Source organism: Pagrus major, chromosome 13 (assembly GCF_040436345.1).
Source record: "Pagrus major chromosome 13, Pma_NU_1.0".
In the NCBI taxonomy this organism is placed as follows: domain Eukaryota; kingdom Metazoa; phylum Chordata; class Actinopteri; order Spariformes; family Sparidae; genus Pagrus; species Pagrus major.
In genome coordinates this window covers 23,958,664-23,970,464 of record NC_133227.1, presented here as the reverse complement: position 1 = coordinate 23,970,464, position 11,801 = coordinate 23,958,664, and the positions used below count along the sequence as shown (strand labels likewise).

Below are 11,801 nucleotides of genomic sequence, written 5' to 3'. Positions count from 1 at the left end.
AAAAACTCCGACACACGCCGCCTCGGTTAATGTTGCGTACAGGTGCGGGGCAGCAGACACCGACAGCCTCCAGACAAACCACCGGACTCCGCTCACTCCTCCTGGTTACTGACTCCGTCCTGTCGCTGGGATTTCACTGTGGATGTCTCCTCCATCCTGGTACCGGACCACATTCAACAGCGCTGCCATGCCGAGTCTGCGACACTCGTACACGGTGACGGTACCGGAGGAACCGGCCGCTTTCCCCCTGGACAAACACGAGCTGCAGCGGAAGAGCCCGTCGCTGTCCCGGTCCAAGCTGGTGTCCACGTTCATGGGTCTGATCATTAACCAGGCCAAGGTGAGTCCAGTACCGCTGCTGCTGCTGCACCTCTGACTGCTGTCTCACCTTTACACAAACACCATGATACGCTTTTATTATGTTAACTTTATTTATTTATTTATTTTGAGGAAGTATTCAGATCTTTTCAAGTTAAAGTAATACCACGGTGTAGAAATACTCGATTACAAATAAAAGTCCTGCATTTAAAATGTGCAAAATATCAAAGTATAGTCCTTAAAAGTACCATAAGTAAAAGTACTCCTCATGCAGAATGGCTCATTTCAGAATAATATGATGGAATGTAACTAAGTACATTTACTTAAGTACAATTTTGAATTATTTGTACTTTACTTGAGTATTTCCAATGTTTTGCTTCTTTATACTTCAACTCCACAGCATTGTGCAGGTGAATATTGTACTTTTGACCAGTTAAAATTCTTTAAATTAACTTTAGTTACTAGTTACTTTGCAGATTACATGCTGCAAGTAGTGCATTTGTGTCAATAAGCAGAAAACTGCTCAATATTGGATCAGATAATTGGTCAAATATGTAAATATGTAATTTACTTTTACTTGTACTTTTGTTTAAGTACATTTATTGCCAGAAATGTAATGTTAATACTTAAGTACATTAAATACAGGATACTTTAAGACTCTTACTCAAGTACTATTCATGTGGGTGACTCTCACTTTTACTCAAGTAATTTTTTAAAACAATATATTTACTTTTACTCAAGTGTGATTTTTGGGTACTTCTTACAACACTGCATCAAAGTATAGTACTGAAAAGTACTGCAGCCTAAGTAAAAGTACTCATCATGCAAAATTGCTCATTTTAGAATAACATACTTGATATTACTGGATTTTAATTTGGTGTCTTATTGTCTTAGTGTCACTAATGTTGCAGCTGGGAGAGGTGGAGCCATTTTTAATTACTTTACTGCTGGGTAGTTTAGTCATAAAAGATCATAACTCATTATGTGATTTATTTAAGTACAGTATTTGAGTAAATGTACTCGGTTACATTCCACCACTGACACTCAGACAATTTAAAGGTTACATGTCATTCAGGGGTTGAAGTAACTAATTACATCTACTCAACTTACTGTAATCAAGTCGTTTTTTGGGGATACTTGTACTTACAGAAGTATTATTTTAGAAAACCAGTAGTTTTACTTGTAATTGAGTAATAATTCAGTGTCCATATTTGTGTCTTAGGGGGGAATTAATATTTTTTCACCTTAGTTTGTTCAGTGTTTATGTAAGTTTGGTTTCAGGCCTGCAAATTAAATCATTTCTAAAGTATTTCTACACAAATATCACAGCTAAACTATAAACAATTATTCATATCCACAAGAAATAAGATGGTGATGCTTTTGCAGGATAAAAAAGACAATCTGTTCTTCAGTACAGTCGCTTAAAGGTCATTACTATCTGAATGAAAACTAGTTCAATTTGTGTTTGAGGCAGATGAGCTTTTGCACCAACGAGATAAATCACAGTCATCTTTAAAATCACTTCTCAACCATCTTATTCAGTTTTGCCACCGTATGGAAAACCACGGAGCGCTCTGCAGAGGTCCAGGTTTGACCTTTAGGCCCTTATCAGCCTTTAAGTGGAGGTCTGTGAGTACACACAGGATCCCAACACGGCTGCCTGCATAACAATTCAAGTGTGACGTTGGTTGCATAATAGGAAAAGGGCGCCGCTGATAAGGAATGTGTTCGGAGTGTCACCTTATCGTCTGCACAGGACATTTTGTTAGCACGCAGGCCTGCCCACCGCCTGCACATACATGTGGTAGAGCGATTTTGATGTCTGTGGGCGAGTAAGCCGGCGACGCTTCTAGTCTTTGTCCTTGTTACTACTGTAGAGGATATCATTAGTCTCTCTCAGTGGTATGCATGCTTGTGTTTACACTGGACATGCTGCCATTGCAACTTTTGAAGCCATGCTCGCAGCTTTAGTAATGGCTGTTGGTCGGTCGGTCCACCACTTTGTTCCGGACTGAAACATCTCCACAAATATCAAATGGATTGCCATGAAATTTGGTAAAGGCACCCACGGTGCCTAGAGGATTCATCCCAATGACTTTGGCGATCCTCTGACTTTTCATTTAGTGCCATCGTCAGGTCTAGATTTCAGTTAAAAGCTTCCCATTATTTTCTCGGTTAATCAGTTAATGGTTTGGTCCAAAAAATGACAAAAAAAGCCAAAAATGTCCATCAAATTCCCCAAAGTAATGTCGTCAACAGCCCTACAACCAAAGATAATCAGTTTACCATCACATAAGACTAAGACAAGCAGCAACTCCTCATATTGGGGGATACTTGATACCTGTCAATACAGAGCGGCGGGGATGGCGTATTTCTGTAGGCTAACCCGGAAGTTAGCATCTCCCTGGTTCCCTCAACAAAAGCCTCGCTGATTTTTCAATTGGAAAAAGCTTTTTATTTCACTTGTGACGTACAAGTGGACACATTTTATGTCTCAGAACGAAACATGAAAATCTCTTAAGCTTGTGTTAACCTCAGACCTTATTTTAAGCATCTAACCGAAAATCCATTGAGAAAAACCATTGATGTTGACATGCAAAGATGCTAACTCACTTCCAGCTTTTAGGACTCTTCCTGCAGCTCTGTTAGCAAATATAGCATGCTAACACGCTTTACTTAGATCCTAGCATTTCTATTTTGAATATGTTAGCGTGCTGACGTTAGCATTCAGCTTTAAGTCTGATACTCAAGCTAGCAGGAAGTAGCAATATTTCTACTTCAGTAGGGTATTTTGGGATCTTGCCAGCAGGGATTAATACAGTTTCGAAGGGAGTGGCATAACATGTGTGTGCAGGAATGTTACCCTCTCTGTCTCGTGTTTTATGGCCTTAACCAAGAACGCATAGCTGTGTTTAGGACATTACGTCCTCCTCTGCTTCTCTCTGAAGTCCCGCCAACCGGTGGAGCGCGTCCTTGTTCTTGAGATTACCTGAACGCATCACTTCCTCTGTTTTTGGACGGGTCTTTTAAATCACAGGCTGCCTGCTGAGCGTGCCGAGCCGCGCTGGTCAGTATTCACAGCAGTGCAGCAGATTGGGACTCGCTCGCACCATATGGTCACCTTCAAATACTGCAGAGAAGAAGAGGAGCACAAAGGGGGAAAATAAAGCCAAGAGGGCTGTCGGTAGCTGATATTGTCACAGGGCTATTTTCAGAGTTATTACAACAGGACGACCATCATGAGGCACTAAACGTGAACGTCCTGATAAGGATGAACCTGTTCATATCTGCAACAACCTACCTGACGTGAGGTGTAAGCACAATCTTATCAACATGCATTCTTTCTGCTTGGCTCCGTACGACTCATCACACCTCCGATCATGTCTCCAAGTCTGCCCACAGATATAAACTACAACAGAACAACATAGAGAGCTGGTGGCGTTGCTGCTCAGTTTTCAGTGTGTGTGTGTGTGTGTGTGTGTGTGTGTGTGTGTGCATCCATAATTGTGTTTGTACCCTCATGTGTGCTGTCGTCAGTGCGTTGCTGTCATTTCCACGTGCAGCTCCTCAGCTGTCAGCAGAGGCGTCAATGCGTGGCGGTGCTGACTTGCTCTGAGTCATCGTGTTACTCTGTTACTATGTTCCCTCACTCAGGATGAGCCACAGGTCAATATGTCACCTGTTAGTATTCGGAGGCTGGAAGAAAAAAGCCACAATTACTCAACTTGGAGTTAAAGGATGACTGGTAGAAAGTTAGATTGAGTTTTTCATAGTTTGTCCAAACCATCTGCTGTTAAATGTCCCCACAGCAGATGAGTGGATTTGGACGACATTTAAGGAAGATGTTGGTTGTTTTTGCATAAAATAAAACATTGGTATCGAAATATTTCATCAGCTGTAGGGCAACAGGAACATTATTTATGCAAAAAGCTTGGAATGATTGTTTTTTATTCATCTTTTAGTTGTTAACTGGTTCAGTGGGTGCTTAATAGAGTTCTGCAAGGGCCTAGAGCTCAGACCCACAAGAACCCAAACCCAGCCCCGATATCTGAGACTATGCTTTTTGCTTTATGCGTCATATGGAGAAAGATAAGACTTTCTTCTTGAATTACTCTTAAAAATATTAAACCATTAAACCATTAAACCCAGCACCTTCCCAGGAAACTTCTGGTATGGATTGGGTAGCAGAACCGTGCTCAGTTTTACTCTTTTGCTCTTTTTTCTGTGCCATCTCTACGAAGAAAAATAATTCCAAGCCTTGAGTTTGGCGTTACAGTCGACTCCATCTTTTTTTTTTAAGCCAGAAGTGACCATATTTGGAATAGAGGGTGGAGCTCTTGAGTAGAGTTGAGGCCACGTCCTAAATTTACCCTGCTTTATCGTCTATTTTAGTCTTAAAGGGACCATAATTTACCAAATGAACATCATGCTGTGTTGAAGAAGACTTGGAACTAGAGATTGAGACCATCAACTCATCAGGGAACTGTTTCCTGACCTGAGAAAAGGGTCATTTTCTCATAAGCTTATATAGAACTGGACAGAGTTAGCCCCTGCTGGCCATTAGAAAGAATGCAGGTTTAAGGCACTTTTCAGACCCGGGAGCTTTGTCCACTGTTTTATACCGTCGGTCTGTTATTGTGAAGCCATCCCAGTGACATTTATTTTGCTTCAGCCTCAGTGTTTGCACAACTTTTAATCTGTAAATACAGTCTGCTGACAAAAAAGGGATTCTTATGCCAAAACCAGTCAGTCCACACAAGCTTAAAACATGTGACTGAGTTGACTCAAAGCATTTCCACACTTTGATAAAAAGCCAGGTTCTTGCGATCACTCTGGAATGTCTCAGTCGTACATACAGATAGGCGGTGGCTGTCGTAACCCCTGCGTCCGTCTGGCCTGCAGATGATTAACACCACACCTCCAGATATGTCAGGGACTAAACTAGCTGATCCCCGACTCGTGCAGTGATGTGAAACTCGGCGTCGTGTTCTGCAGATTCTCAGTAGAGCTTTTCTCTTCGCTCCGCATCACATGTCCGTGTGTGATGTCACCGTGCTGTGAGCGCAGTGGCTGGCGGGGCTCGTCGGTGCAGCTGGAGGTCAGGACACACTGTGGTATTTCATCAAAGCATGTGGAGCAGTGGCTGATATGAGCAGAGAACAGCGCGGCCGTAGCGCCAACAGTGTGACCATCAGATGGTACGCATTGAATGAATGCCACGCAGTCCTCGAGGCTTATGCACACATGAGGAATGTCACAGGGCGTCTGTCGTACAGTAGTTACATCATACTGACACCGTGTGTGAGCTGATCTGATGAGAGGTACAACAGGCTGCACTGACCAGTAAATACTTTTAGCCTGTACGTGCCTCTTTCAGCGTCTTCACATATTATTATGCCATATTAATACACACGAGACAGTAGTTTAGATGAATTTCAGCCTGTATTTATTCATTTCTATTTTAAGTTTGGCCTTCAAATCATGTTAAAAATCCCGTCTCTTTCTGTTTGAACAGCACAAGAGTCCTCAAGGCCTGGTGGGACTGAGGAACCTGGGCAACACGGTAAGCTCCTCTCCTTCACTTTGTGGTCTTGTGTGCACTGTACGCTCCGTCTGACTCTTTAATTAACTGTGTGATATTTGCTGTTTGCAGTGTTTCATGAACTCGATCCTGCAGTGTCTCAGCAACACTCCCGAGCTGAGAGATTACTGCCTGAGAAACGTCCATCGCACGGACCTCAACAACAACTGCAGGACCAACGCCGCTCTCATGGAAGGTATGATGAGACTCCAGTCGTAACGTGACCTGTTTAGTGCCTCGTTATGTTGTTACGTTGTTACGTCACTTTATGGTTTAACAGGAGGTCTGACATTGTCAGTCTGTACAGCCGTGACCTGCATCACTGAGTCATCACTAAAACCTAAGTCTTTATTCTTAGACGTTCAGATCCTCACAACTAAAAGTCTCACTTTCTCATCAAACTGCACTCGGATCAGATTTTTTTTAACTGAACCTGTCAAACTGCAATCAGCAGCCAGCAGGTCACAAAACACGGAAGAAGTGCTCGCACGAAATGAAAGAGGATTATTTGCGAAGGGTGTGTTCTCACAACAAGTTCTCACAGGTCACTTATTAGAAGAGTGCGTATCTGAATAAAAACATGTGTTTTACTCGGGCTGCAATGAATCTGTCGATCTGTTGATTATTTTCTCAGTTAATCGAACTCGTGTGGTGAAAAATGCACATCCAAGATGAGGACCACATAAATAAACCAGAAAATATTCACATTTAAGAAGCTGGAATCAGAGAATTTTAAAAGAGATTACTCTCACCGATTAACTGATTATCAAAATGGTTGTTTTAGTTGATTACTAATCAGTTAAATGCTGCAGCTCTACGTTTTTCCAGTTGAATCTTTCCGTGACAAAATATTCTCGACTCAGCGTCCACTGAGTAGCCCTGCCAGAGCTTTCAACAGCACGTCAGGGAGATGACGTCAGTGGATGGAACTGGCTCAGGTGTCATCGCTTGACCCACTTTGAGTGAGTGACAGTACGTCACCGTCGCCCGACGACACCTGAGCCAGTCCCATTGGCTGATTAAGACCTTGAGATGCAGTCGAAGTAAGTCGAGCTGAGATCATTTTATCGCCTAATGACCTTCGATTGCCATAAAACTCTGCCCTGGTTGGAGTCCAAGCTGTCTGCTTTTTTTTTTTCACATCAAGCTTAAAGCAGAATATTTGTTTTCACACAAATGAGTGTAAGTCTCCCGTGAGTTCAGGCTGGTTTGCATCACAGCTTGATTTACATTTACATTTCTTACTCGAGGTCAAAACTCTGCATCCTGAGGCAAGTTAAGGAATGCAGATTACTCTCAAAATCCTCTGTTTGTGACTTTTAGAAGGTAAAGAATCGTCTAAAATGACGACACGGACCGGATCTTTTAAGAGAGTTGCTCACAAATCGCAGGTATGTTGTTTTAATGATTATGGTTTCATTTTCTGTCTTCGTTTCTCTTCCCTTCGCCTACTGCCTCAGAGTTTGCGAAGCTGACTCAGAGCCTGTGGACTTCTGTGAACAACGAGGCCATCAGTCCCTCTGATTTCAGGAGCCAGATCCAGAGATACGCTCCCAAATTCGTGGGCTGCAAGTAAGTCTTCCCTCTCTCCTTCTGCTGTGAGCCTTTTCTACTCAGTCCACTTGAAAAATGATCGCTGATTTCTGGGAAATAAAATAAAGTAAGAATTTCTTCTTTTGTCTCTCTGCAGTCAACAGGACGCCCAGGAGTTTCTGCGCTGCTTATTGGACGGCCTCCACAATGAGGTGAACAGAGTGACGGTCCGCCCGAAGGTGTCCGTCGAGGACTTTGACCACCTCTCGTAAGTCAGCACCCCCCAATAAGTCACTCATAACCTGCTCTGTTAACTGACACCTCGCACATGCCTGCACGCCTGACTGGGCTGAAATCCTTAAAAACTGTGTAATTATTTATAATTAGCCTGTAATGAATTACCTTCAAGATTTTATTAGTTAAAGGGACAGTTCAGGTAAGTCCCTCTTACCTTAGAGATATCAGCTGTAGGGATGTCAGCATCCTCTCCAATGTAAGGGAACTAGATGGCACTCAGCTCGTGCTGCTCAAAGCATCTAATAAAGGAACTATTTTCTTTCCGTATCACCGCGCAAAAGGAAGGCTTGCTGACTAACTAAGCATTATCAATGTCTACATCCAGTCAGTCGGTGAGCAGACGCACGCTTCCTTCTGCTCGATGATACGGAAAGAAAATAGTTCCTACATGAAACTGCTCACAACACGGTCTGTGGATCACTCGAGAGTAACCGGGTCAGGATTTTCTGGAAAGCGACATTGTTGTTGAGCTTTTCAGATTGTTTTGGCACTTGAAGCACCACAAGCCGAGTGCCATCTAGCTCGATTACATTACGATCAATATCTCCCAAACTTGGCAACTCGCACCAAAACAGTCATTTGCAGAAAAACTTGGATTTTCCATTTGATTTTAATTCAAAGTACCCAGTAAGGTAGACACACAGCGGTTTGACTTGAGCTCTACTGTGTGGTTTCATTCACAGGGATGAAGAAAAGGGCAAGCGGATGTGGAACATGTACCTGGAGAGAGAAGACAGCAAAGTAGTGGGTAAGGGACTGAACTTTAAAGCCTCGAAACCGTCCTTTAAACCACCCTAATACACATATTAAATATAATTCTCCATCTCTTCGCTCCTGCCTTTAGATCTGTTCGTGGGACAGCTGAAAAGCTCTGTGACCTGCACCGTCTGCGGCTTCCGCTCCACCGTGTTTGATCCGTTCTGGGACCTGTCGATACCCGTCGCACAGGTCAGAACGACCCTCGGACATGTTTAGCCAGCCGTATTTTGTTAATTTGGTGATGGCTGCATTGTGAAATGAGTCATTGTTTGCCTGCTGCTGTCATATTGTGATCATAAACAGACGAACTGGCCCTGCTTTGACACGTTGTACTGCATCATATTTACCCTAAATATAATACGCTGCCTGGTTTCACGTCACGGCTGCGTACGTCACGTCCCCTCTGTGTTTACATGTTAAATAAATGCTGGTACAAGTTGTTCAAACTAGATTGCCAGTATCCAGTTACAGCATCTGATAATAGAGTCACTGCATAAGAAATGCATCAGTATAAAGGAGTTTTGTTCTGATTGCTCTTCATCTGTCTCCGCAGAAGAGCACGGGTGAAGTGACTCTCAAAGACTGCATGAGACTCTTTACAAAAGAGGATGTTCTGGACGGAGAAGAGAGACCGGTGAGAACCTCACACATCACACCGCAGTCGACACTCCTTTGTAAAGGAGATATATGGATTATTCAGCAGCAGCAGCAGCAGCAGCATCTCACTGCCCTCTCTTTGTTTTTCCTCTCAGACCTGCAACAGATGCAAAGCCAGAAGGAAATGCACCAAAAGATTCAGCATCCAGAAGTTCCCCCAGATCCTCGTGCTTCGTATCCTTTCTCACATCTTGTTATTATTACAAAAACACCTTTAATCTGATAATCAGAAAAATGCCACTGACGTTTTACCAAAGTAATATTTTTATATATTTGTCTTTACTTTTACTTTAGAGTATGACTGTTTGGTACTTTTTACAACACTAGTAAGGGGTTGTTGTTGACTTAAAGTATGAGCTGTATTTTAATGTGAAGGGTCGTCCAGGTGGTCTAACTACTCTGATACTAACCCAATAAACTGTAAGCAATATCTTTGAAATGGGACATCTTTGCGAGCGAAGTGATGAAGGAGTAAAACTTTCAAATAGATGTACAATTATAAAATGAATATATTTCCCTCTGAAATGCAGCAGAAGTTAAAATATCCCAAAATACGAATACTCAAAATTGCACTTGAAGCAGCAGAGTGTTGTTATTTTGAACCAGTGTTGCCTCCTTGACTCAGCGTCCCTCTCAGACCTGAAGCGTTTCTCCGACTCCAACAACAGAGCCAGCAAACTCTCCACTTTTGTCAACTTCCCCCTCAAAGAGCTCGACCTGCGGGAGTTCGCCTCAGAGAGCGGCGGTGAGTATCAGCCGAAGAAAGAAAAACAAAACTGTCGCCAGAGGAGAGCACTCTCCGAACTCAGCTGGACCTGATGTTCTGACCGTGTTTGTCTCTCCCTGCAGAGCGTGCCGTGTATAACCTGTACGCAGTGTCCAACCACTCTGGGAACGCTTTGGGAGGCCATTACACGGCCTACTGCAGGAACCCGGCGCTGGGGGAGTGGTACAGCTACAACGACACCAGGTATCATCAGATAAACTCATAATGTTATCAGTTTCATTATACTGTACGCACCTGTTATCAAATCATTGACCTCATTCTGGCTGTATAAAGGTGTGTCAGCGTGTTGCCGAGCGAACCGCACTGATTGCGTGAGGGCATGTAGGGACATGTGGTTGGGAGTGGCTGCTGTGTGTTGCAGCTTCTGTGCCTGTATTCAATTAAAGAAATATGTGGATGGTTCAAAATCCCACCAGTGAGCGAGCAAAGAAACACTCCTCTGTGGTATTAATACATGTGTACTGTGTGTTGTGTGCAGGGTGAGCCCCGTGTCCTCCAGCCAAGTTCGCAGCAGCAACGCCTACGTCCTCTTCTACGAACTGGTCCCCTCCCCGCACAGCAAATATCAGACATGTCGGCTTTAGACGCCGCTGCGGAGGAGTGATAAGCTGCTCAGCCTCAGAAGAGGGAGTCTGACACTGCCCGCTGCGAGAGAGCTCCCCCGTGTGGAGAGAGTACTGCCATTACAGACTGTGAATGTGGAGCACAAAGAGAAAGAAAACACCATCTTGACCTCCTCTCAAGGTGGTTTTGAGGGGAAAGGGTGGATGTGAATGCACATTTTGCACTTCAGGATTTCAAGTCGAGCTCTGAAGTTTAACTGACGCTGAGAAAGTACTTATTTAATTGTGACAAAGGTGTGAAAATTCAGCTCAAGGCACAGCTGTGAGTATGAGGAGTTCATCTCATCTTCTTATTTTTCACACCGAAACATTCAAACGCTGTGCCCGGACCTGAATCTGCACCCACTCGAGTGGATTTTTCTTTGTTTTTTGCACTTTGAACGTGGACTATTATTACGTGAGGACATTACAGACACTTGAAAAATGCCTCACGCACAACTGCAAGATGTAATTTATTGTATTTAACATAATGCCGCTAACTGTATATGTCATTAAAACGCAGCCTTATGGGTTCCTCTCACTGATGCAGAGAGGACGTTTTCTGTCAAAAGAAAGCACATTTTATTTTTGTACAGTATTTATGTGCAGCGCAGTGAATGTAACTGTACTGTGGGGGAAGCCAGACGTACCAAAGCAGCTGTGTAAAACTGCATCAACAACACTTCTTCTTCTTCTTCTTCCAGCAATAATGTTGCTGACTTTGCATCTAAGTCAGTTCAGAGTCTATAAATGATTAAAATTCAATGTTGACTTGCACAACCTCACGTGTTTATTTTCTATTTAACCCTTTTTTAGCCGGATGGTCAGATGGAAGTCGAGGAATAGTTCACAAGGATCAGAGCAGTAACAAAAATATGAAAGGTTTTAGACATTGTTCACTATTTCCTTTGACTCTTCAATAGACATCATGTATCACATATATAGATGCAACAATTAATCGATTAGTTGTTAACTACTACATTGTTTACCTACTATTTTTGTAATCGCTTCATCAGTGTAAGTATTTTTTTAAGGAAAAAAAAGGCAAAATTTTCTGATTCCAGCTTCTTAAATGTGAAGTTTTTCTTGTTTCTTTCCTTCTTCGTTGACAGTAAACTGAATATATTTGGGTTTTGGACAAAACAAGACATTTGAAGTCGTCATCTTAACCTTTGGGAAACACTTTTCATCATTTTCGTACACTTTATAGACCAAACAGCTAATCAGTTAATCGAGAAGCTAAGCTAATGCAGCCCAAATCATGTAC

The 11,801-nt window shown here is 42.8% G+C and overlaps 1 protein-coding gene across 1 annotated transcript; it reads left to right on the top strand.

The window, feature by feature from the left end:
• Positions 1-11,314, top strand: LOC141007708 (ubiquitin carboxyl-terminal hydrolase 2-like). Its single transcript, XM_073480095.1, has 12 exons — positions 1-340; positions 5,834-5,881; positions 5,972-6,095; positions 7,360-7,471; positions 7,590-7,700; positions 8,413-8,477; positions 8,574-8,677; positions 9,042-9,122; positions 9,241-9,319; positions 9,783-9,890; positions 9,995-10,115; positions 10,411-11,314. Exons 1-12 carry the CDS (start codon positions 143-145, stop codon positions 10,514-10,516), a joined length of 1,257 nt encoding a protein of 418 aa, XP_073336196.1. The 5' UTR covers positions 1-142; the 3' UTR covers positions 10,517-11,314.
• Positions 11,315-11,801: the final 487 nt, after the last annotated feature.

What these genes read in the sequence shown, in the direction of transcription:
- LOC141007708 (XM_073480095.1), top strand. Translation starts at nt 143, where the DNA reads ATGTCTCCTCCATCCTGGTACCGGACCACATTCAACAGCGCTGCCATG. An exon ending in TGATCATTAACCAGGCCAAG is followed by an intron (nt 341 to 5,833) that starts GTGAGTCCAGTA and finishes CTGTTTGAACAG; the next exon opens with CACAAGAGTCCTCAAGGCCT. An exon ending in GTTCGCCTCAGAGAGCGGCG is followed by an intron (nt 9,891 to 9,994) that starts GTGAGTATCAGC and finishes CTCTCCCTGCAG; the next exon opens with AGCGTGCCGTGTATAACCTG.